Genomic DNA, 27,411 nt, shown 5'->3' on the forward strand with positions numbered 1-27,411 from the left:
TATTTCTGTTCACAACAAGTCATTTCAGGACGTAACAAGTTGAATCATGAATCCAGTTCAGCACTAAGTAGCTTTTAGAACTTACCATCATGGTTAAATGTGTTTTCTATTAAATTTCAGGTTTGGTTTTGATTGTCCTGTCGTGCATTTTTGATGAAAATAACGGCAAGAAGATTAAATTAACATAACCTTGACAAATAGACCAAACAAATATACATTTTCTATAAATTTAAACACATGTAAAGGTGACTTATTGTTATAAAATGAAAATAAAATGCCATTTTATTAATGAGACTGTATCAATGTTTAGTTATCAGAACATTGAAAATAAAACCTCTTTAGGTGGGATTCAAACATTCACTCACACGTTTTATGTTTTGATGCCAACAGTATAATTAAACCCAGTGCATGTCTAAAAGAGTCATAGATAATTGAATGCAGTCATGTTAAAAGACCGATGAAGCCCCTTCCTCTGTGAAATGTGTTTAGTGGTTTATTCAGAAATACCTCAGCTGCAGCACCTGAGCCGCAGCTGCCCCCTCCAAGCATGGAGCACGCAGAATGGATAAACATAAAAACAGTGTTGTGGGTTTAGAATCAAGAATAAATGGGAATTACGTTTCCCCTGAGATTCATTTTGCTGTCAGTTCTTCTTTCCTCACCCTAGCTAATGTGTCCTTCTGCACTAACTTCTGTCTCTCCTCGTCATTCTGCCTCTCAGGCGCTACAGGGAATAGCTCTGGGTCACTCTGTCTCGCTCCGTCCCTTATCAGCTCTCACCACTCCTTATTTGAACGGCTGCAGATCTGAACTTCTTTCTTCTGTCTGTTGTTGGGATGGAAAACAACACAAGCTGTGCAGACTGTTGGCTTCTTTTGGACTAATGCAGCTTGAAGCTTTGGGCTGGTAGAGTTACTGAGGCAGCCTCTTGTCTGCTGCTCATCTACAAATGTCACTTAGTGCTCCGAGCGTCCAGTGAACGCAGCTGCCACTTGCATCTGACTTACATATAATGAGGAACAGCACAGTGGTTCAGTTACTTACTCTAGGACGTGTGTCGAACTGACGGTTTGCAGGCCAAGAAATGCCATACCACCAATTTATACAGCCTACAAACATAGGTCTAACATGGATGGATGGATGATGGATGGATTGATGGATTATAGATGGATTGATGGATTAAAGATGGATGATGTATGTATGTATGGATAGTGGATGGATGGATGGATGGATAGATGTATAGATGTATGGATTAAAGATGGATGATGTATGTATGTATGTATGGATTAATGTATGGATTAATAGATGGATGGATGGATGGATAGATGGATGACAGATGGATGATTGATGGATGGATGATGGATGAATGGATGTATGGATGACAGATGGATGATTAATGGATGATGGAAGGATGAATAGATGATGAATGGATTATGGATGGATGATGGATGGATGGATTATAGATGGATGAATGGATGATGGATGTATGGATGGTTGTATTGATGGATGATGGATGGATGGATTATAGATGGATGGTGGATGGATGGATGAATGAATGGATGATGGATGAATCTGAAAATCTCATGAACCCATTTTTAATTGGGAATATAAACATTTCAAATAACATAATTTTTTTCTGCAGCTTCCTGTGCAGGTGAAATTGAATTTTATTAGTTTATAAGTAAACAATAAATAAATGCTATAAATATATATTGAATGCAACTTTCCTTTGGTCAAAAAGTTGTATAAATGTACATGTTGAGGTGAAGGTCTGTATGAATAATTTGACATGTTACACATAAATACCACGTTCAGTTGAAATATTTTGTCTATAACTTCGATCTGACAAGACATGCAGCTTTGAGTGAACAACTCAGACTTTTGTTTTTAAATTAAAAAGAAACCTTTACGTTACTGAACATTTTAAATGTTCTGTTTATTTTCTTCTGATACAAAACATGTCCCTTTTCCCAGTTTGTGTTAATTATGTTTCAATCAGCTTCGATCAGCTGAAATAGTAACTTCAGCTGATCGAAGCTGATTAAAACAGGATGGGTCATAGTTCAGCTTCTATTTGTTGTGTCCTCGGGGGACAGCTGTCTTCCAGCTGTTTGCAAATGAACGCTGGCTGGTAAATTTAGAGCACTGCTCCTTCATTTTACAGCTTCCCACTGGAAACAAATGTCACTCTTTGATAACTACGTCTTGAGTCTGAGTGCAGAAAGTACTCGGAGCTCGTTTTGTTTCCCCGAGGTGGCGCTGTCAGCTCGTTCATGGGGATCGGGTTTCTTTCGTTCAGTCATGACCTGCTGTCGGTCCGAGTCTGACCGTCTGTGTGTTGTATGACTCTGACAACATTACATCATTTTCCCTCTCAGATAAGAAGGGTCACTTCATCAATTAAGGATGATTTTTGTGTTCTGAAACAAACAGAACCATCGTTATGTGCAAACCTACCGAGCTGTTGAACTCCTGGAAGGTCTCATGGGGAAACATCTGACACTTTTATTGTTGACCGTTCTCATTTATTTATTTTTCTTTGGTGCTCTCAGTAAACATTCCATCTGTCCATCCATCCATCCTTGGATCCATCCATCCATCCATCCATCTATTCTTGGATCCATCCATCCATCCATCCATCCTTGGATCCATCCATCCATCCATCCATCCATTCTTGGATCCATCCATCCATCCATCCATCCATGGATCATCTTTTACCCGCTTCTTTCTTTTTGGGTCATGGGGGTCACTGGTGTCCATGTCCAGCTATCACTGTGTGAGAGGTGAGGAACATAATGGACAGGTCTCCAGTCCATCACAGGGACAACTGGACAGGTCTCCAGTCCATCACATGGACAACTGGACAGGTCTCCAGTCCATCACAGGGACACAGGGAGACAAACAACCATTCACTCTCTCTCTCTCATCCAGGGACAATTAGTTACCAATCAGCCTAACATGCATGTTTTTGGTCTGTGGGAGGAAACCGGATATGAAACACGGAGAGAACATGCAAACTCCACCCAGAAAGATCCATGACCAGGGTTTGAACCGGCAACCTTTTCACTGAGAGGCAACAGCTCTACCAACTGTTCCACCACGCTGCCCCTAAAAATCCTCAATTTTTAAAAATGTCATCAGAATTTTTCTAATAAAATAAATGTAATATACAAAATAATATTCTGTCCATTCATTCAATGAGATGTTTTGCTGATGCGACAGACAAACAAACGCACATGTAGTTATAGACCAACAACATTAACATCTTTGCTTTTGTCAGGGGGCGACAATAAATGACTCTCCTCAGCTTTACCTAAAATGTAAAAACATTTTTGTAAACTTCTGCTTTTTCAGATTCATTAATTGGTATCATGAGTACAGGGCTGTAGTAATATGACATACATAAACATGCTGTGTTAACTCACTTTTGGCCTTTTTTCAAGTAAAAAAAAAAAGATCTAATGATCTGTGTTAATTTATTTTCTTTGGTTATTTCAGCTCCAAGTCATAAATCTGTCCCAGAGTTCATTTTTTATCATCCTCTCTGTGTTGCGTCTTCTTGTCCAGCCTCAGAAGACTTTGTGTCGCTGGCTCAGATGGAGGACTCCCTGCTGAGAAACCTCTTCAAAGGCTACCAGAAGTGGGTGCGCCCCGTCCAGCACGCCAACGACACCATAACCGTCCGCTTCGGCCTGAAGATCTCACAGCTGGTTGATGTGGTGAGCAAATGACACGTTCACCCAAAAACAAATACATTCATAAAATAAGAAATCATAATTTTCTTTAAAAAATATATTTTTATTGACATTTATAAATATATTTAACATAATTAACATTTAATACTTCAATTATTAGTAGAGTATCAATTTACATGTTTTAACAAGAAAATAATAAAAAAACAAATAAAAAAACAATAATACAAAGGGCTATATCTGGTGTATGTGATTTTATGTAAACCATCCATTTCTTCTAGCGTAGAATAAATCTGTCCGTTTCATCGTTTACTTCTGCAGTTATTCTCTCCATCCTCTATATGTCCATTGTGATGTCCATCCAGATGTTCAATGTTGGGCTCTCCAGTGAAAGCCAGATTTTTATTTATCTTTGACCATCCTTCAGGCGTGAGTCCAAAAAAAACCAAAACACTACTTTCTAAAGGCAGTTGACGTCCAATAATATCTTGTATTGCTTTATGTATCTCCTTCCAATAAGTTCTAATTACTTGACAGTCTCCCAAAAATATGGTAATGATTTGCAATTTTATTTCCACAGCTTCTCCATCAAGCTGGAGAGTTACCGTTATAGTGGGATTTTTGTTAGGGAGTAATAAAATCTCTTATAAAACTGTTCCACCCAAATTCCTTCCATCTTAATGAGCTGCTACATTTCCACAGATAATCCCAGATTGTTCTTGAGCTTCATATGAAGGAATGCACGATGAAGAGTTGTGATGTTTCTCTCTGAGCGTGAAGTGTACAGCGATTAATAATTCAGAAATCATAATTTTCACATGAAGAAATATTTAAAAACTGAACCTGAAGACAAGTGAGTGAACGAGGAGCAGAAGGTCAGAGGACAGACTGCTCCCAGTCACGGAGCATCCTTTATGTAGTAAAATATAAACTATGTTTCAATGATACTGAATGTTAGTTCTGATTGTTAGATTTTTTATTATGTTTATATTGTTATGTTCAAAACATAAAATTCATTTTGTTTGCTGTTGTGACAAGTTAATTTTCTTCAGGCAGAAATAAAATATCAATCAATTTATTTGAAAAACAAAAATACAACATCTATTTGAAGGTTTATTCACAGACACGGCAACACATTTAATATATATATACAACTATATATATATATATATATATATATATATATATATTACAAAATGTTAGACTTTATCTTGTTTGGTCAGTCAGGTTTTCTTAGAAAAAGCCAATTCATAGAAAATGTAAACTTTTAAGAAACCTTGAATGAAGAGTTGGTGCACAAAAGTAGCTGCTTAGCTTAAAAGAAGACATCTTGGACTTTAACAGTAATCAGTGGCCGTTAAGTTCAGAAATACTAAGAAAAGTGAAATCATTGCATCTGTGGGGATATTTGAAAAACTTTCAAGTTTTCAGGTTTGACATTGTTTGGTCACTGAGCCTCATCTTTATTATAAGAACATCATTTTCCACCTCCATAGACTGGAGATGAACAGGCTGTGGTATGTCCTTTAAAGCTTTCCGTACTTCTGTGTGCCAATAAATATTGCTTCATACACTGTAAAGTGGTCCATACATTTGTGCTGCACAACAAAGTGTGGCAGATGTTAACGGAGGATGAAAGAGGGGAGGAGGTGAACTTCTCTTAAGGCTGACTGCAGGAGATAAACAGCACGAGGACGGTTTGAGAAGAGCAGAACGATCATGTTAGATTTCTAATATCGTGGAAGAAAACCATATAAAGAGAGGAAAAAGCTTAGGAGCTTACGAGCTACAAACTATTATTAGAGGCACAAAAGAGACTTATCAAAACGTAATAAAATGAGCTGTTCATATGAACGAAACTGACCAGAGAAAACCAAAACGAAGCTAAAAAGTCCTGAAGTGGTTTCTGTAGCTCTAAATAAGAGACGGCTGAGCTGTATGGGCCCAGACTACATGCATTATTCTAGCAAGGACACACACAGCTAACATGGCTAAAACCTCTTGTTTAATATATTTTCGAACAGAAATGACAAAAAGGGGAGCGTTGTTTTCAGGTAATTTTTATATATTTTGTCATATTCAGAACCAATTAGTTTATCTAAACACATCCCCTTTTAATGTCTCTTACTTTCTTATGTTTTCCTTATTACTTACCTTACAGTATTTTTGCTGACATAAACTCAATGAAGATTTTTTTTAACAACTTATCTTAATGCTTCTTACTTTTATTTTATTTTGAGTAACCTTGAATAAAGTCAACACCAAGTTTTGCAAACTAAGACTTAAAGCATGTTCTTGATATAACCAGAAGGAAGTCGATTAATAAACTGTAGAAACAGTAGAAAACAAAATAAAGACAAAGACATGGTCAAGGTTTAATATCCTTTTTGTTGTTGGCAAAATGAACTTCTTCACTCCAGCTTTTGGTTTGCTCCTTATTACCCTCTCTGATCTTATCATTCCTAATTAGCAGATTTAACTCAGTTTCTTTCTTGATTTTCTTGCAGGATGAAAAGAACCAGCTGATGACTACAAATGTCTGGCTCTGGCAGGTAAAAAGTAGTAATTTAAATAAGTACAGGATTTTCATTTTGATATGGCCTTGTCCACAAATGTAAATTCTTGAGTTATATACTTTTAAAAAATCTCTTTATTTCTTTGTTTCCTTTAGCATTTGTTTGACTAGGTATGATGATAGTAATGATGATGATCAAGATGATGATAATGATGATGACACCATGTACTCTTTGAAACCAATAGGCTGCTGCTTGAACAATTCACACATTATATATATGTATGTATATATATATATATATATATATATATATAAGTCAGATTGTAGATGGTAAAAATAGCTGAACAGTGATCACTGACATAACGTGTGCTTAAAATATTCCTAATTCCCAGATGCATAAAATAAATAAATAAAAGCCCAATCATGCTAAGACATACTTACACTGGAATGAAAGGGTTAAAAATGAATGAATAAATAAATAAACATGCTGGAGAATTGTTAAATAAATAAGAAAAACTCTGTCCTATATGTTTTGGTGTTTTCTTTAAAAAGTAAAAAAGTGCTGAAATGAAAACTCGGAGTCTCTTTTTTTAGCAGTTGGTCTAAATCTGAGCAGTTTTTCTGTGATTTTCTCGTTTTTTCAAGGAGTGGACTGATGTGAAGCTGAAGTGGGACCCCGATGACTACCGGGGTATCACCTCCATCCGAGTGCCGTCAGAGACCATTTGGCTGCCTGACATTGTTCTGTATGAAAAGTGAGTTCTCAGGCCTCTGAAGGAACCAGACACTACCTCAGAATGTGCACTCTGTCAAATCACATTGGTTCTTCTGTATCTAGTAGCTTTTCCCATTTCCAATTCTCCTTCTGTGTGTTCTGTCAGGGGTTTATCTTTCCTAAACTCTTTTTAATGTCCCCTCTCAGTGCTGATGGTCGATTTGAAGGTTCCTTGATGACTAAGGCCATTGTTCGCTGGGATGGCACCATAACCTGGACTCCTCCTGCCAGTTATAAATCCTCCTGCACCATGGACGTCACCTACTTCCCCTTTGACCGACAGAACTGTTCCATGAAGTTTGGCTCGTGGACTTACGATGGACACATGGTGGACCTGGTCCTGGTGGATCACTACGTGGATCGTAAGGACTTTTTTGACAATGGTGAATGGGAAATCCTGAATGCCACAGGAATGAAAGGAAGCAGGAGGGATGGGGTGTACTGGTACCCGTTTGTCACCTACTCCTTTATCCTAAAAAGGCTGCCCTTGTTCTACACCCTCTTCCTCATCATCCCGTGCCTCGGCCTGTCCTTCCTAACCGTGTTGGTGTTCTATCTGCCATCAGATGAGGGAGAGAAGCTGTCCCTTTCCACATCAGTGTTGGTGTCGCTCACTGTGTTCCTGTTGGTCATTGAAGAAATCATCCCTTCATCCTCTAAGGTTTGTAGCGTCTACAGGTTATGCAGATAAATTTGTATTGTCCTCCATCGCAGAGTGAAGCGGGGGGAATTGGAAATCGCCTCGGTCCATCTGTCCATGATGTGATAACTTGGGAAAAAAAAAGTCAGGTACCAACTTCCATTGTGGTGTGTGGCTACATCTAGGTTTAAGAAAGTTAACTATCCAAAATTGGGTTGCAACATCAAAATGCAAATGGCTGCCACCACAAATGTCCATCCATCCTGTGAACTGAAGATCTTAAACAAATAAGTAAGGTACCAGCTTTCCTTGTGGTGTGTGGCTACATCTAGGTGTATGAAAGGTCACTATCAAGATCAAGCCTACCAAACCTAAAGCCAACATGGCCACCACCATATATACTACTTATATATGTAAACCCACCATCCCAATCATATGATAAAACTGTTTTATAGTTTTTATATTCCCAGTGGTGGCCACGGCCATGTTGGTTCTACCATTACACCAGGTCGTGGATAAAATTGTTCCCTCCACTCTCCAGGACCCGTCACTCTGTGCTGCCTCAAACAAGCAAAAAGAAAACCCACCTCTACTCTAGAGACGGTGTAACTCCCACCACTTGAATATCTTACACCAGAAAGTTCAAGGCTTACTTGCATTCCTTGTTCCAGTCAAAAAAAAAAAAAAAACGCATCTTAAAAACTACATACAACCTATCTCTCGGGGATGGGGGACACTGGTGTACCACTTGTTTACATCTATCATGACTATGTATTTCCATTGTTCTTGTGTTAATAATTTTCTCTCCTTATTTAACAAATTCATGACTAAAATCAAACTTTAAAACCTTTGTAGTGGTTCATGACATGCATCGAAACCTATTTTGTTTAACTGTTTATTTTGTTGTTAAACTTTTTTATGTTTAACTTTTAGTATTTTAGTATTTGTATCTCCTTTACCTCCTTTTATTATGGCTGTGCTTTTAATTTGCACAAATTTATTGTTCCCTGTTTGTGTTTGTTTTATCTTGTAAAACACTTCGGTCAATGCAAGGCGTTGTTGGAAGGTGCTATATAAATAAAGTTTATTACTATTATTATTATTATTGTTGTTGATAATAATAATAATAATATTGCTCTCCCTTCAGGGATAGTCATTAATAAATATTTACCCATAAAAGCTGCAGGAGCCATTTTATCCATTTTATGTGCATTTTGTTAAATAAGTTAATGTTGACTTTTTATTCAATATTTTAGTATTTAGATTGGACTGACTGAAATATTTAGCTTTAAAAAATACATTTTAAAACAGTAATGTGTTTTAGTGATTACACATTTCTTACACAGTGAGGTTCTTACGTGGCTTTTTTTGATACTTGAACAGGTGATCCCGCTGATCGGAGAGTACCTCCTGTTCATCATGATTTTTGTCACCTTCTCCATCATTGTCACAGTTTTTGTGATAAATGTGCACCACCGCTCCTCTGCCACCTACCACCCCATGGCCCCCTGGGTAAAGAGCCTCTTTCTCCAGAGACTGCCCAGGCTGCTGTGTATGAGAGGACACACAGACAGGTAAACTTGAGTCAGTAGCTGCTACCACACAAGATTGTAGCCAAGGCATGGCAACACATATTCTTATGCATACAAATGAAATGAAACTGGATAAATAAATAAATGAAAAAAAAAAATGCATTCACTCTATTTCAGTTTTTTTTTTTAATCCAGATTTCAGTAATGTGCTCTTTAGTATAAAATAAGTCAACAAGAGACGACTAAAAATGCGACTTCATACCTTTATCCTCAGATACAACTTCCCAGACACGGAGATGCGAAGCCCCGAGCTGAAGCCCCGGCGAGGGCTGCTGAGGAGGGGCGTTCCTGGTGGTGGCCAACAGAGAGGAGCCCTCGGGGGGATCGAGGATGAGAACCAAGCCTGGCTGGCGATGCTGGAGAAAGCCACAAGCTCAGTTCGCTACATCAGCCGCCACATCCGGAAGGAACACTTCATACGAGAGGTGCGGGCACGCAGGAGGGAACCAGCACCTTGTGTCTCTTGTAGCTTTTGACTCTCATGGTGGTTCAGCTGGTAGAGCTGCTGCCGCTCAGCGAAAAGGTTGCTGGTTCAAATCCAGACGCCGTGCTGCGTGGGGTTTCTCCGGGTGCTCCGGTTTCCTCCTACAGACCAAAACATGCATGTTAGGCTGATTGGTAACTCTAAATTGTCCCTAGGTATGAGTGAGAGAGTGAATGGTTGTCGCTATGTGTCCCTGTGATGGACTGGAGACATGTCCAGGTGTCCCCACCTCTCATGCAGTGACTATGGATATGGGCACCAGTGACCCCTGTGACCCGTAAAGGAAGAAGCGGGTAACGATGACGGATGGACGGATGCATTTCTTTACTTCTCTCACTTTTTTCTTCAACCTCTTCTTAAAATTAAAGGCCTATAAAATCCTAAAGTAAATACTAGATATCCTCCTGGTTTTGATGACACTAAGTTCTTTTTATCTTAAAAACAATAGTTTATATTTTGGTCAAACCTTGATATTGTGTGTGATTTGTTAGCACTTGGAGTAGCCGAGTGGTGGAAAGTTGCAGCTTCTAACACCAACCTTTAGCTCTGTATGTGAAACTTGCGGAGGTTTAGCCATTTTCACGAAGGCAAAGTTTAGCTGTTGTGACCATCTTGAACTGGGTTGACCCCAAAAGTTTTTCAGTTGTGGAAGTTCAGCTGACATTTACATTCTGAGAGTTATGGGGTCGTTTACCAGCAGGCAGTCAGGATTGATTCCAGCAGGTAATGCCTCTATACTTCAAGTGAAACTACTGCACAATGTGTAGTACTCTAAGTACACTGGATACAAATATAAACACAACACTTTTGATTTTGCTCCCACTTTTCATGAGCTGAACCCAAATGCACAATAAGCCTTTTTTAAATGTGTGTTAGTGAGCCCTTCTCCTCTGCAGAGATAATCCCTCCTCCTCACAGGTGAGGCAGATCAAGATGCAGATTAGACAGCAGGATTACTGCACAGGTGTGCCTTAGACTGACCACAATAAAAGGCCATTTTTGAAAAGTGTTGCATTTATATTTTGTTCAGTGTACATTGGAGATTATGTTTACACTTGAATTTCCCATCCGTGGGACAATAAAGGCTGTTTCTATTATATTCTATGTTTATACTACAACTGCAAGTTTTAGTTCAATATTTATTAAATTGACATAATTTTAGTACAGTAGTCCCTCGTTTATCGTGGGGGTTACGCTCCAGACTCTTCCGCAATAAGTGAAAAACCACGGCGTAGGAATACTATATTTATTTTAGTATTTTTTATTCACCACTTAAGTTAAATTGACAGATTCCTGAGTTGAAACACACAAAAACAGTTCAGCCAAGTAATAAATTTAAATCAACTAAAGCAAAAGTTCATTAATCAAGATAACCTGGTAATGTTTATTCACTCCACGTAAAATTTTAAGTTCAGTGAGTAGTAATGCCTTCAAATGTTAAGACTTTAGAAACCCGTACTCACCAACCTTGTTCTGGTTCTGGTCTGGTTCTGGTCGGCTCTCTGCAGCCACCAAGATGCTTTTAGAGGAGCCGGACCTTCGGTTAGCCAGCACAAAACCACATACGGGTCCAGATAGAGTCCAAATCAGGATGAAAAAAGCCCCGATGAGCTCTGGGGAAAAACACAGGACCCCCAAGCAACGCCTCCCCGCCCGTGAGGCCTCATGGCCCGGTAGCACTCACACTGACCAATGAGGCTGGAAGTCCGGTTCTGGTCCAATTCCCAGTCAGCTTCTTTTGGCTCGCTGCATCCACTGAGCTCTGAAATCGCTACGAATAAAGACCAAACTTTTTTGGATTGGATCAGAGTTTTCCCTCTATTTCAGCAGAAAGCAACTTTGGCTTCTGGGTAATGTAGTCCTTTTGAGTGGTGTTACAGTGAAGGCTTAATTACATAAAACTACAAAATGGTGGCGCCTGTCCAAAGTATTTTTTTTTTTGTTTAACTTTTTACAGTATCCCATACTGTCCCAATCACGTGCGTAATATTAAAGTTGACTAACGCGTGTCGTGTACAATCTTGCTTTGAAAAACTGTGAAAGAGCGAGTCCACACAAGTCGAACCGCGAAGTAGCGAGCGACTACTGTATTATCTAAGGTCAGCTGGCTGCGGCAGTCACTTTGAACTGAGTTGGACCTCAAGGTAAGAAGTTGCAGATGTCTTTTTAAGAGTTTCATTTAAATCTGTCCTGTTCTTAATTAGAAATTTTGCTAACACAGTCAAACGCAGGGAAAACATGATCACTCCTCTGTGGCCTTTGGCAGCAGGTGCTGGTGAAGCCAACGAGTCTCGACATTAATGGGTTTGATTTTCTTACGCTCGTCTCTGTTTGTGTCCCTTCAGGTCGTGCAGGACTGGAAATTTGTGGCTCAGGTGTTGGACAGGATTTTCTTGTGGGCCTTCCTCACCGTCTCAATCCTGGGAACGGTTCTTATCTTCACTCCTGCTCTGCACCTGTACTTCAGCACACCGCCGTGAAACTCTCAGGATTTTATTTATTTATTTTGTCGATGGGTCTCTGATTTATTCACTCACTTAGTCATACTATACACTGTTATAAAAACAAGCTCAGGCTGCAGACCTTGTGGTTTGTAACCCACAACAACTACCGGGCGCTGTAACGTTTTAAATTTAACTTCTCTTTCATTCCGAGCTGCATGTACAGGAGTGAGAAGAAGTGAGAGCAATAAGCAGAATAAAATAGAGAATGATTTAAACGTCATATCCGTATGACTGTAACAATGCAATGGTTATTGCAATAAAATGCACAATATCTTATAAGGACTGGTTTTATTGCATGCAGCTGGCTTGTTGTCAAGCTGATTGCCCTCTATCGTATTTTCTGGGCGCTGATTGGAACTCAGAATCAATTTTCTGTCTCTGAGACTAATTTAAAGACAAAAAACAAGTTTGTTACCGTCTTCCTGCTTAATCTAATTGTTTTTTTTATATATATATATAATAATAATAGGTTTGAGTACGCTGCCTGCACCATATGAGCACATGGAAATTTAAACTGGAGTCATATTTGCACACCTCGAAAGAATGGCACAGAGTTCAAATGAACATTAAAGCCTGCGTGCATACCAAACATCTGGAGAGTCTTTGCGTTCATGCTGCTGTTATTTTATGACTGAATGATCCACGTAAACATCATTTTAGATGACGCACGCATCCTGTCATGACTGATAATGCCCTTCACTCGTCTAAAACAACTTGAACGCAGCAGACTAAAGGTATTTACTGCCTACTTACTGTAAATTATTTGTGTTCAATGACTAAAAAGTCTAAATGGCAGCCCTTAAAATAGAGCTAACTACTGTTTATTTTTCAGAATATAAGGCGCAGTTAAAATCCTTAAATTTTCTCAAAAATCGACAGTGAGCCTTATAATCAGGTGCTCCTTATGTATTAATTCTGGATGTGCATACTGACCTCGAACCAGTTTTATTATTGTGAGTGAGTTGAATAAAGTTTGACGTATGTGACTGTTTTGTTTCGCTTAATGCGCCTTTTAATCCGAAAACTACGGTATTTTTTTAAAAGGCTGAAGAACAGAGCTTCAGGTATTTGTTGCAAAGTATGAAGTCAATAATAAAAGGTTATCCTGAGCTAAATCAAATGGTGCCGTTCGAAAGCGTTCACTCCCGTAGTTTTCCAAAATGAATAATAAATCGTTTTAAATGCGGGTCTACACTCAACGTAAACAAAGCACTCGGCTGAATTTACTGACAACCACGTGGACGCTCGAGTCATGATTGATCTGCACCAGGCTGCTGCAGTCGGTGTCAGTAAAATGAACAGCGCGTTTAACGAGTTACTTGTTTTCAGTCACTTCAGCTCTTTCAGGAGTTAAACTAACACGTGGTAGTTCACATCCAGTCGCCAATTTTGTTTACTTTTTATTTTTTATTTTAAGAACGCGCACCCATCAGTATGAGATATTTATATAGTGTAGGTTACTTTGTGATTTTTTTTTTAATTTGTCAGCTCTGTACAATAATTAGCTCAGGAAAAGTTACATCTTGCTTTAAAAAACATAAAATCTGATTGAAAAATTGAGAATTTGGCATCCCACAGTTCTTAGTTGTCATATAACTGAAGTTTGAATATTTTAACGCAGGTATAGATATATATTGATTCAGAACTCATGCGATTAAATGTATCAACAGAAGGATAAATAGATTACACTTTTTTACAATAATCTGTGTTGTGCTTTATGTAGGATTCTACACAATAATATATATTATAATATTTTAACAGTTTGACTTCTGACTTAATTCATCCTGGTTTAATAAGAGCCTTGAAGGACAGAACAAAGACAATACAATGTTACATTACTAACTGTCCACAGCTCAGAGTGGTTTAAAGGTCTAAGATCTCATTGACTGAATCAGAACATGAATAACTGAATTAAATACATATATTTTACAAGGTATTTAAACTTGCATCAGTAATTAAAGCAAAATGGTCACCTAAAAACATTAAAAAAACGACATGCGGCCCAGTTATTAGAAACAATTTAAATATAAGTACGTCACTAGTTTAGCTCTTTAGATTTTAAAGCACATACTTATAATTTGGTTATGTAATAATTTGGTGCAAAAAAAGCCCCTTTAAGTATAGCTCTTTGTTTTTCTATTTAATGCTCAACTCAAATTTAATCTTTACTGTTCTGCGCCAGTAAGAGGTTTGTTTTAATTTACATATATTAGATGCTCCTTTATCAGCAGGGAAATTGTAAAATATAAATCTAGACAACTTTTACTGAAATAAAGTTGCTCTATTACAATGTTCACTCAGGTATTAAAGCAGATGTTTAAATTACAGGAATCATGCACACTAAATGTTTTTATCAGCCTGCCAAGACCTCTCGCCAGCTTTTCGCCACAGCATGTAGATGATTAGAAATTATGTATTTTATTTTATTTATTCATATTTTGTGCTATAAACTAGAAGGCAGCACTTTTACTGCACTGGAGCTTCAAGCAAAGTGCCAAGATCAGGTTTTACTGCAATGACATAAAATAGCCACAAGGGGGCAGTAAACACATTTTTTCCAAATAACATAATTTTCAAAAAGCTGCTCTTTGACAGTTTTCTTTTCTATTATGGTGTTAAATGGTAAGAAATGCACAAAAAAAGCAAGTTTTGAATTACACCTCTTTATCCAGATATTATTTGTTGTGTCTTTTGTTTTGTAAAGTTCATGGTTTTGATAAATATCGTAACAAACGGCAGTCCTGAATGATTTCATGATGCTGTGCTCTGACCTGGTTTAGAATTTATTTGTTTTATTTAAACCGTCTCTCTCCTGATTCCTGCTCACTTGAACAGTCTGACCTCAGTCTGCTCTTCTATTATTCACACTTACAGATGTGAGTCATGGAGACAGGTGTGTGTTTGTGAGCGCACACGCTGCATTTGTGTGTTTCTGTGTGTGCGTCACATCCGCTAACAGGGCCAGAGGGATTTATACAATTTAATATGTATGAAGGATTTGTATGTTGTTGTTTTTTAAAACTATATTAAAACTTACTGTTTGAGTTCCCTAAGCTGCTACAAAACTAAAATATTTAACTGTGTGAGTTGCATGACGAGCAAATTAGCAAAACCATATCTAAACATTAACGTTAGAAAAACTGTAGGTATAACTCTAAAATTAATAAAACTGTGTGTAAAAACTAAAGTTAACAAAACTGTAGCCTAAAATGTTTAATCAGCAAAACTGCTTAGATGTGTGTAAAATAACAAAGCAACAACTAAAAACTAAATTTGCAAAATGTAACTCAAACCCCAGAAAACCTGGAAAAATTACAAATAAAAATGTATATTAGGAATATCATATCTTAAAATGTTTTAATACAAAACTGTAAATATGCGTGAGATATTATTATATTAAAATATAACATTTTATATAATCTGCTAATCTAAGATTAGCAAAATTGTGGCTAAAATCTATGATTAACAAAAATTTAGCTGAAATTTGGTAGATTTTTCCTTCAAGCTAGAGTTTATTTTTAAAATTTTAGCTAAAATATAACATTTGACAAACTAGCTAAAAACTAAATTAACATAACTGTGACTTAATCCCAAGATTAGCTAAATTACTAATGAATGTGTTTTAAGAAGATTGTGGCTAAAACTTAAGATAAGCAAAGCTGTGCATACTGTTAAAGCTAAAATCGTCAAAATCATAGATAAAAGCTGAAGATTAGTAAACAGCTAAAATAACATTAGCAAAACCAAAGCTAAATGTTAAACACAAAGTAGCAACAGCTCAATTCAGCCAAAACGTAGCTAAAATCACAATTTAACAAAATAAAAGCTAAAATAAGTAAAACCATAGATAGAGGCTAAATTTTAAACAGATACAAACTAAACTTAAACACATGGCTAAAATACAACAGCTCAAATTAGCTAAAATATAGCTGCAAGCTGGAAGAAGAAGAAAAAACAAAGCAAATAGGCTGAAGCAGAAAAACGGACAGTTCTTTTTAAGAAACTGAAGGTATCTGGGGGAGTGGTGGCGCAGAGGTTAGAGAAGGTGGGCCTGAAGATCACCGGTTCAAGCCCCGGTACCGACAACATAATAAAAAAAAATGTGGGTGGGGTAGGTGATGCACCCACACCTTGCCCCACCCTGTGCCCATGAGCAAGGCCCTTAACCCCCACCTGCTCCCCAAACAGGTCTCTCTTGAAAATGAGTTCTCGTGACTCAGTGAGGCTACCTGTATAAAGAAAGGGTAAATAAAAAAAGAAAAATATTAATGTTGTGTGTTTTTATTGTTGTTTGTTCCGTTGTTTACATTATTAAAGTCGTGCTGTTCCTTGTTCGTATTTTGGATCTTGTCTTGTTGATTTCCTGTCTCCCCTTTGGTCGTCCTTCCTTCAGCAAGTCCTGCTCTTTATTACTCACCTGTCCCTCGGTTGACAGTCAGCTCAGCTGCATCCACTCATTCATCACCTCTCGCAGCACGTGCACTTCAGGCTCTCGCCTCGTCTTCACTTTGTCAAACTGTCTGTTCTCCTGCTTGGTCCCTGTGTGCTCCTTGTTGCTTAGTTCTCTTGTTGTGTTTTGTTAGCTGTATTTCAGTTTATACTGTATATATATATATACAAAGTATATATATATATAATTCCCAAGAAAGAAACAGTGAATACAAACTCAGTATTCACGTTAACAAAAAACAATTCCTATTTGCTTCATCACAGATGTGAGATTAGTTGTTTTTCAGCTCTAGAAATGAGAATTGGGATCTGATGCACATTTTAAATGTTATTTTTTATCTTCTTGACATCATCATGGAGGAGCGTGGCATGTCCAGTACTGTGGAAATCATTGAAACAAAGAGTTTCTAACTTTACAAAGTGATGACATGTATTTGTGCACCAGCCACAAAGACACTAATAATAAAACTGTAAAGGGACAAATGTTGTTTTTCTTTTTTATTACAATTATTCAATTTGACTGAACGTTTATTGTAAAACTACATGAACCTTTTGTATTAGACAGAAAAAGTTTCTGTCCTGCTTCAGAGAGATGGACTTGAGCCGCAGAATAAACGCTCCTCCTGAGCATCATCCATTCAGTGTCAGGTTCCATCTTTGCTTGTATTAGCTTGGAACGTGCACAGATTATTTTCTGTGACGTCGGCGCGTCATTCCATCAGGAGTGGCCAAGAAAAGATTGAAATGGTGCTCAAAGGAGCTCTTGGGGGATTGTCCAGGCTATATATATAGAAAGCCTCAGTCTACTGCATCACATCTGGTCCTGCTGAACCGCATCTGAATGAACAGGATGAAGTGCTAATTCTGTACAAGGTCAGTGAAGGTCGTGCATTTTTTGTGCTCTAACTGCAGGTTACATGAGGTCAAAATACAGTCTTGGCTTTACAGTTGAACAGTTCTTACAAATACCTGGGGCCTAAGAAGAGAAATTAATTATTAATTATTAAGACAGATTTAAAAAAAATTGAATTGTCACTTATGCACATGTATAAATTATGTTACGCAGTTTATCCATATTAGGTTAGATCGGGCTCACGGGCTTTTTTTAAGAAGACACTGTTTGATAAAACAAGACAAAGCTACACATTTTTATAAATTTGTTATCTGAAATGTTTGAACAGCATTAATTTACAAGAAGTCAGGCTCGTTCAGCGACACCCACAATGAATCAAACAAGGAGACGTTAAATTGTGATTTTTAAAATCTGTCACAACTTCACAAAGAGAAGAGTGACTTAAGGTCAGACGTTGTAAACACAATATAATGTCTGCAGTTCGTAACAATCCAAAACTCAACGATCCTGTGTAATAAAACTGGAGCTTTTCAACACCTGAACATATTCAAACTAATCTGTTCGCGCTCATTTATCAACATTTTGAAGCTCAAGTTGTTGAATTTGAGCTACGGAGACTTCGGCTGTTATCAGCCGAAGCATCAAAATAAACTGTTGTGCTAAAAAAAAAAAAAAAAAAAAAAAGTATTTATTGAAGACAATTTTTCTTGCAAAGATCTCTACAGCTGTGGTCACGTATGTTGATACCACTTACTGAGGATAAAATGTAAAAAGAACAGTATTTAAAAAAAATAAGAAACGGTCCAGATGTGCACAAGTACAACTGTATTCATTTTGGTTAAGTTGATCTTTTCTGCAAATAGTTCAACATTTTCCTGAACTTTTAACAAATTGAAGTACAAGCTCCTGTAGAAAACAGCTGTCAGATTATTTTTCTACTAATTAAAAAAACAAACAAAAAAAAACATACTTGTATTATTATTTGCTATACATATTTTTCTAATTTAAATTCTGAATTCTAAACCTAAATTAAAATCCCAAGCACTAAAGTTTGGTAGTAGGAGCCTGAAACACATGGCTGAACTTGGTGGACGTGGAAGAAGCAGCAGCAGATTCATGCGTTCATCATGTTTGACTCCAAAAGTTTCATCTTCTGACCCCACAAGATAAAAAAGGGAGAACCCCAAATATGATCAATTTAAATAAATAATACCAGGAAAAAATGACATCACAAAACACCTGAACATCTAAGATTTTTTTTTTAAACTTTTGACGACTTTTCTTGTGTTTTATTTGACCAATTGTGGTGGAGATGTGCCTTTTTGGACCCTCATTTGATGTTTTATGAGCTCCAGTCAGGATCCAACCTCAACTTTGGGAGCCACTGCGCTAAGCGTCACGACACAATATTTAATGGTGTAAAAACATAATCTTCTGCTTCATCTTTGTGTGTAAGAGGCTTAAATCTTGCTGATGCTGATAGGCTCAAGGCTGATGCTCTGCATGACAATGTGTGCGATAAAATAAGACAGTGATCAGTTAAAGTTGGCCCCAAAAGACGACACACAGACATGCCAGTGGAGAAGATGAACTGATGCTCAAGAACAAAAACTCATCACGTTTCTCATGAAAGCAAAGTCTCTCTAGTCTCTGCAGATTTACTCACAAAGATCTTTACTTAAAGTGAAATGATGGCGAATTTACACATGCATGACAGAGTGTCCCAACCGAAGCCACGGGGAGGAAAAGAAGACGTTTGAAGAGTGAGAATGAAGGAAGCAGAGGAGTTATAGATGGTAGGAGCTGCAGGACTGAACAGCAGAGAACAGCAAAGAATGGAAACAACAGGACTGTAACATGTGGGCAAAAATACAAACAATGAGAAACTAGAACATGTGAGTGGAAATGGTGACTACAAATAAACTAAATAAAAAGACGCAATGTTTAGAAAGAGACAGAAGGAATGAGCTGAGCATGAATGCATCATGACTAACCAACAATAACAGCCCTTCACGAGTCTTGTTGTTGTAAGGTGAGCTGCTGGCTCGGAGATATTGTTACTCCTGCTCAAGGCACCACGCAGAAGCGTGTTCAAAAATAATTACACCGAGCGAGATGTCATAATTAACTATGCACCCCGTTTGACCTCACTGCATGACAGCTGTGCTGATTCAAGGAGCGTCCGTTGATGCATGCGAACGTATAATTGTGTTCATCTGACTTGTTTCATTATCTGCACTGCTGCTGCGAAGAAACGCTCGTCATAAGTCAGAGGAACGAACTGAGCGATAATCTTGGTATAATACGCCGGATCAACAAAAAACACCAATTATTTTGTTAAAATGGGTCAGAAGAAGTAACTAATTTAAGTCGTCTGGAAGGCACTTGAGAAAATGATGGACAATTGAAGAGAACAGAGAATTGAAACAACTAGATTTACAAAAATAAATCACACATCGAAACCTATTATCAAGTATTATTTTTGTACATGTTGAGCTGTAGGACTTCAAAAGCACATCTAAAGCCTAACATGTCATAGTTGTATCCACATCTTGAAACAAGTCACGTCTGTATTAAAGCTGTATTGATAATTCCTTCTGGAATCCAGAAGATGCTCAATATTCCAGTTGGACGTGTCTGAAAACGCGTCCAACAAACAGAGAATCTGAAAATTAATCCACTCTTTCATCTCTTGATCTTCTTCTTGTTGCACGTTGCTCCATTTCTTATTTATTGTGTCAAAGCCACATGTAGGCGCTCATGAAAAATGAATACTGAACAAAAACATTGAGCAACAACAACTTTAGGAGAGATCAGTTTGTTTGGACAGCTGGAGAGTAAAATTTAACCTGAGTTAAAGAAACATGATGATTTATGCAGACGCCATTTTATATCCACACCATGTTTGTGTGAGTTTCAAAAACATCATGTGTTCATCTGTTCTTCCATGCTGACTGTCTTCAGGTGTAACATTAATTCACCTTCTTGTGTCATCCATCCATCCATCCATTATCTTTATCCACTTCTTCCGTTTCAGGTGGCAGGGGTCACTGGTGTCCATATCCAGTAGTACCTGTGCAAGAGGTGGGGGGTGGGGGGTGGGTGGGGGGGGTCACCCTTGGCAGGTCTCCAGTCCAATCACTTGGACACTTGGACAGGTCTCCAGTCCTATCATTTGGACACCTGGGCAGGTCTCCAGTCCTATCATTTGGACACCTGGGCAGGTCTCCAGTCCAATCACTTGGACACCTGGACAGGTCTCCAGTCCATCAATTGGACACCTGGACAGGTCTCCAGTCCAATCACTTGGACACCTGGACAGGTCTCCAGTCCATCACTTGGACACCTGGACAGGTCTCCAGTCCTATCATTTGGACACCTGGGCAGGTCTCCAGTCCTATCGCTTGGACACCTGGACAGGTATCCAGTCCTATCACTTGGACACCTGGACAGGTATCCAGTCCAATCACTTGGACACCTGGACAGGTATCCAGTCCAATCACTTGGACATCTGGACAGGTCTCCAGTCCTATCACTTGGACACCTGGACAGGTATCCAGTCCTATCACTTGGACACCTGGACAGGTCTCCAGTCCATCACATGGACACCTGGACAGGTCTCCAGTCCATCACATGGACACCTGGACAGGTCTCCAGTCCTATCACTTGGACACCTGGACAGGTCTCCAGTCCTATCATTTGGACACCTGGACAGGCTTACTGTCCATCACAGGGACACATATACAGTTTAGAGTTACCAATCAGTCTAACATGCATGTTTTTTGGTCTGTGGGAGGAAACCGGTGTATCTAGAGAAAACGCATGCAGCACGGAGAGAACATGCAAAGTCCACCCATAATGAACCTCGGCCGAGATTTGAACCGACAACCTTCTCGCTGAGAGGCAGCAACTGAACTGGTTTTCCGTTTCTTTCTTGTGGTGTTCTCTTAGTTTAGTTTACACCTTTCCTTCCTGTGTTTTCAGTCACTCTCAGTCTTTGCTCCTTAGTCCTGCCACGCCCACGAACACCAGCACCGTCTCATTTCCCTCAGCTGTTTCTCATCCTCTCATTGGCCTCAGACTATAAAACTCTGTTCAGTTCAGAAATCAGTGGATCTTTGCACGTTCATCATGACTCGCCTTCACTTCTGTAAGTTTGCTGCCAAGTGAGCGTTTTGCATTTGTACAGTAATAAAGTTCATTTTGTTTTGAGCTCCTTGTGTTCAGTTTGGATTGTTGGGTCCAAAACCTCCAAAGACCTCCCAGATACTGTCCATGGACGAAGTTCAACCACGGTGCAAAGTGACATCCCACCGGCTTTAGAAACCAGTCATGACATAAGCATCAATTTTAGCTACTTTGTCCTTTTTATGGTTCACTCTAGGAATAAATAAAATACTAAATCTGTTAGTGAATAAAAAAAAAATATATAATTAATTTATATATGAGAAGGAAGTGTCTCTCCATCAGGTACCTGAGCAGATTCTGTGCTTGGTTTACATTTAATAGTTAATAATTGTTGTTTCTGTTTCCACTACAGAAGGAAAATATTAATAATAGTAAATTATTCATTCTGCAAGAATAAGTTTCCTCTAACTGAAGGGGGCGGGGCCTGTGTCCCTCTTTTGGAGACGTGCGCAGGTTGGATCTGTGCGTGCTCAGCGCTCTTTGAGTCATCGTGCGTTCAGCGCGCGTGAGGATGAGTTCATTCTGGCTCGAGGGGACAACAAACCCTGGCAAAGTGGACAGTATTCCTGTGAGCGGACAGGTGTCTGCCATCATCCGCGCGCGCTGATTCCACGGGAGCTGAGCGCAGCAGCCAGGAGAAGGCAGAGCGGAATCCCAAGTGACTTTTGGAGGGACGCACGAGCCAAACAAGAAGACACACATCCTCAGTGTGTGTGTGTGTGTGTTAGAGAGTGTGTGAGATCAAAGAGCCGACAAGGTGAAAGAGACAGAGCAGCAGCAGTGCGAGCTGCGTCAAGTTGGAATTCTCTGACGCAGACATGGAGATCTGGAAGCGCAACGGATTTGTATTAGTTGGACTTTACCTCTGGGTGTCATTAAACCAGCAGGGTGAGTACACCGAAACAAACAGAGCAGCATTTTATTCTTTGCTCATTGATAAATCAAGGTTGGTTCGGCTGCAGAAGAGAAAACGCGTCACTTGTGGATTTTTGGTCGGATGCGTTCATAGTTCTTAATTCAGGGAAATATTCACTTCAAAAATCGAGGGTTGCATTTCTCTGCAATGTGCCTTAAGTTCATGGATCAGTGCGTCTTGGTGCGTAAAATCCAGCGAGTTGCAACATCTGCCGCGCCATAAGGAGGACGTCCCGCAGGCGCACGGAGTTCAAGAGACGTGTCTGTAATCTGCAGCTGCAGTCCTGTTTGATGCCTGACTGGAGCCGAGGCTCTCAGCCTGGCTCAATGACACTTGCTATCATTGTTGGTCCCCAAATAGAGGCTGTGGAGAGTCAAGCAGCCTCACGCAACGCCAGTTTGTTGAATTGGACCACCGGGAGATAGATGCCATGCAAGAAATAAAAAAGTAGTTTATTATTGTTATGATGCACTTGATCGTAAAACATGTTAAAATTCTATGTGTCTGGAGTTATCAGATTTATGTTTCTTTCTGCACACCAGAAGGAATCATTTGTTTTGCCCATATCAAGTTTGGGAACTGGAGACCAAAGAGTCACTGAGTGCAGCATGTGCAGAGTTACAGGTGTGCATTTAGTTTTACAGAGACTGAAAGAGAAACTGAGTTCAAAACTGCTGCTGCTGTGAAAGTTTGTTTTTTTTTCAAAATGAGAAATTAAAACTAGAAACCATTTGATTATGTGACCTTTTCTGCAAAGCTATGCCTTAAAACCACGGATTCAACATTCAACTACATTTTCCTCGTTGTCTGCACAAATTCAAAGTAGTTTTATAAAATCATGGCGTGTTTAGTCTGACGGTAGGACATTTTATTTAAAGTTACCAATCTTTGCAAAGAAGCTTGCCAGGCATCTTAAAGGTTTACTCGTTGAGGTTGATTGTCGCACATTTCCTCAACGACTTTCAGTGTGTCCACAGCAGCGCTTTGATTAAAGACAATGCTTCTTTACACCTCCACACAGAAACTCTTTTTATTAAACAGAAAACGATGTGTAAACCAAAATGTACTTATTGAAATGTCCCTGCATTTGTTGGTAAAATATAAAGAGAAGGTTTAAACACAAAAGCAATATTTGCAGTGATGATGTGAGATCTCCAACGATACGATTTGTTTTAAAACAAAGTTTTCTCCGTGAGATGTTGGGCAGTAGAAATGGTTCCTGGACCTAGAAGAGGGGGTGATAAAGATAAATTATTGTTGTAAAGGTGAGCCCTATGGATTCTCACTTTGTAAACAGAAAAATCAAAGGATCTTAAAGAAAAACTGTCGTAAACAGTTTTATAATTATTTATTCAGACCGTGTTATTATTGTATTGATCTTGGTCATATTTAACTTAATACTTTGCAAGGCTTCAATATTTGTGTGTTTAACACATTTTATTCTTTGAGTTTTGTTTTTATGTGATCACAAACTCAAACCTGTGGTTGATGGATGGACGTCTTCCATTCTTTAAATCTTACAGATGTTTCTGTTTATCCAATCAGCTGCCTTTCTTCTGAATGGCTGCCAACTCTCTGTTTGTACAAGTCTATTTCTGAAATGATGGTTCTGATAACGCATGCATGCCTGAATACGTCCAACTCGCATTCACATTCAGTTAGACCAGGGGTTCCCAACCACCGGGCCAGGGACCAGTACCGAGCCCTGGATCACTTGGTACTGGGCTGCACAGAAAGTTAAAGTTTCATGTTATTTTTTTTTTATTATTGTTGTTAGCAAAAAAGAATAAAACACAAACGTCACTGAGGAGCTTCTTTAAAAAGAGACGAGGCCTGATGATGAGAAGCAGAAGCCTCCACTGTTGTCACCAGAAAAAGAAAGCTGCATTTAAAAGAAAAGACAAGAGTCAAATGATGGGCTCATCACAACAGGTGAAGTGCACGCTCCGAGCACGCTCCGAGCACGCTCCGAGCACGCTCTGTGTAACATGAGGCGACCAGATCTCCAAGGAAGCTCTGAAACCTTCCAAACAGTTTACCACATGGAGACTAAGCAGCTGTCATTAAGACAAGCGTTTTGACGTTTTTGAAAAGAAAAATATGACGTGCACACAAAAATCAGAAACAATTATTGAAGGTCGTCATTTCATTAATGCGTTTTCACCAAGGTCATCGTGTTAAAGGCTAACCACAATGCTGAAGAGTTATATTAAATAATATTTTAAATGAATCCCAAAATACACTGCCTGGTCAAAATAAAAGGCCACACACTAATATTTGGTTGGACCACCTTTAGCTTTGATTACATCATGTATTCTCATTGTTTTGATAAACTTCTTCAATGTCACACAATCTGTTTCATCCAGTGTTGCATTAATTTTTCACCAAGATCTTGCATTGATGACTAGACACCATGGCATGATGGGTGCATCACTTCACCTGCCTCTCTTCTTACCCTGATGCACCCATCACTCTGGAACAGGGTCAGTCTGGACTCATCAGACCACATGACCTTCTTCCATTGCTCCAGAGTCCGATCTTTATGCTCCCTAGCAAATTGAAGCCTTTTTTTCCAGTTAGCCTCACTGATTAGTTGTTTTCTTAAGGCTACACAGCTGTTCAGTCCCAGTCCCTTGAGTTCCCTTCACATTGTGTGTGTGGAAATGTTCCTACTTTCACTGTTAAACACAGCCCTGAGTGATACTGTTGTTTTCTCTTCGATGTGATTTCACCAAACACTTAAGTGATCGCCGATCACCATCGTTCAGGATTTATTTCCGGCCACATTTCTTCCTGGAATACGATGGGTCCCCACTATCCTTCCGGTTTTTAATAATGCGTTGGACAGTTCTTAATCCAATTTTAGTAGTTTCTGCAATCTCCTTTGATGTTTTCTCTACTTGATGCCAATGATTTGATCCTTCTCAAACAGACTGACATATTTTCCACGACAACGCCATGTGTCTTTCAACATGGTTGTTTAAGAAATGAGAAGCAACTCATTGCACCAGTTGAGGTTAAATAACTTGTTGCACCTGAATGATAATCGCCCATGCACTAATTATCCAATAGGAGGCTTGTACCTATTTGCTTAGTTAAATCCAGGTGGCGACTTTTTTTTTTGGCCAGGCAGTGTAATACCAATACAACTGCAATTATAATTAGATTTAAATTGTAATAATCAGATTACACTTTATTGTGTTTTGTTCTGTGTGTGACCTCTCAGACTCGCTCCCCTGCCGCTGGTCCGTGGAAGAATTGTCTCGCATAAAACTGGTCCGTGGTGCAAGAAGGTCTTGGCCCCCTGAGTTAGAGTATTAAACATACAACGTGTGCTGGTTCTGGCACGTTCATTCATTTTTTATAGTCCTGCACCCTGCCAAGGAATTATACATCTGAGTCATGCACGCAACATCTGACAAACTGGGGAGGGTTTTTAAATTTCAGCTCTTACCTGGCTTCTTAATGGCTATTTATGCTGGTAATGCAGAACATTATAATAGAAACAGCTTTACAGCAACAATTATGGGTTAAAATGTTAAAATGGCACCAGCACACCAGCCTAAAGGCCCTCAGAAGATTGTAGAGAACACTGAAGATCTACAGAATCATCTTTATCATTTCACTGGAAGACTGAAGGATTCTTGACATTGGACAGTCCTTTGGCACAGCATAACACCCAAGAAAGGTGTTTTTTTTCTGGATTTATGTATCAGCAGCAAGTTGTTAATTAGATTTGCAGGATGACAACATCAGTTATTAAAAAAAATGTCTGCCAGGGATTGTGTTAATATACAAATAGGAGCATAATGAGGATGCTCAAGTGTTGAAACCGAACATTTGTTCAGAGTTGCTGATTAGTGATATGTTAGACCACTTCTTCACCATAATCATGACTTCACTGATGACTGCTTGGCTTGGAGGTCAATCAGCCTCCTAAACGAGAGGAGATCAGTTTGCATGGGGCTGACAAAGAATACTAGGCTGATAAGGAAATTCAGACAGAGCAATTTTAAAATTTACAGTTCAAAAATCACAACGAAAAAATAACAATCACGCCAATTTTTTTCAGGTTGATGAGAGTTCATCTCTCAACGTAACTACTGACAAGCTGTGGAACATTTTGGGACAGTTAAAGACAATTCTTCTTCTAACCCAGAAAAGAAGAAGTGAGTAAAGGTAAAGGATGGACCGTGGTCTCAAAATAGCCCTTTAAACAATCTTTCAATAAATCAACCTTTTGATATTCTTAAGGAAAATAACTTGATCCAATAACATTCATCTATGTTGCCCATTTCTTAGATGCTGGAACAGTATTATTATTATTATTATTATTTTTTTTCTAACAGAAATTTGCGAAACAGCTGCTTTAATGTGATTTGATTCCAGACAGATGGCCAAGTGTCCTCTATGTTCAGAATACTTGAAGCTAAATCGATACTTAATCTGTCGTTGTGGTGGATTACTGTGGTCCTTGTAAGCAGTCATGTAATTTGAGGTGTATCCCTTTAAGTCAGTCCTGATAATTCTCCAACTGAGATGTTGAAAATAAAAAAAGAACGATCTGTAAATCATACAGCATGAAGTGGTAACACAAAGGGATAGAACAGGACAAGTTTATGCAAAAAAGCAAAGATCTGAAAACATTATGTGAACTTTTTAGCCTTAAAAAACTAAACCTATCATTTTCTGTCTTTTAAAATCACAGCAGAATCGAGTTTTCAAGAGATAACACTTATCCCATCAGTCTTCAGTTATCGGAGTCAGACAAGCTGCAATTTTCTTGTCAGCTCTTCAGCTTTT

The 27,411-nt window shown here is 38.7% G+C and overlaps 1 protein-coding gene across 3 annotated transcripts in view; it reads left to right on the forward strand.

Annotated features, from left to right (window-relative positions):
- Nucleotides 1-3,567: 3,567 nt before the first annotated feature.
- LOC119423254 (neuronal acetylcholine receptor subunit non-alpha-3) overlaps nucleotides 3,568-27,411 on the forward strand; it is a 76,172-nt gene continuing 52,328 nt past the window's right edge. The window contains exons 1-7 of one of the 3 annotated variants that reach the window (XM_037690673.1): nucleotides 3,568-3,719; nucleotides 6,200-6,244; nucleotides 6,853-6,962; nucleotides 7,130-7,643; nucleotides 9,006-9,196; nucleotides 9,429-9,639; nucleotides 12,044-12,275. In XM_037690673.1, the coding sequence (XP_037546601.1) occupies nucleotides 3,597-3,719; nucleotides 6,200-6,244; nucleotides 6,853-6,962; nucleotides 7,130-7,643; nucleotides 9,006-9,196; nucleotides 9,429-9,639; nucleotides 12,044-12,178 (1,329 nt within the window). In that variant the 5' untranslated portion in view covers nucleotides 3,568-3,596 and the 3' untranslated portion in view covers nucleotides 12,179-12,275. Of the gene's footprint in view, nucleotides 3,720-6,199; nucleotides 6,245-6,852; nucleotides 6,963-7,129; nucleotides 7,644-9,005; nucleotides 9,197-9,428; nucleotides 9,640-12,043; nucleotides 12,276-27,411 lie in introns of those variants that run through there. The other 2 variants (XM_037690670.1, XM_037690671.1) reach the window with 2 other exon arrangements.

The sequence above is a fragment of the Nematolebias whitei genome, chromosome 16 (assembly GCF_014905685.2).
Source record: "Nematolebias whitei isolate Nwh7 chromosome 16, NemWhi1, whole genome shotgun sequence".
Taxonomy (NCBI): Eukaryota; Metazoa; Chordata; class Actinopteri; order Cyprinodontiformes; family Rivulidae; genus Nematolebias; species Nematolebias whitei.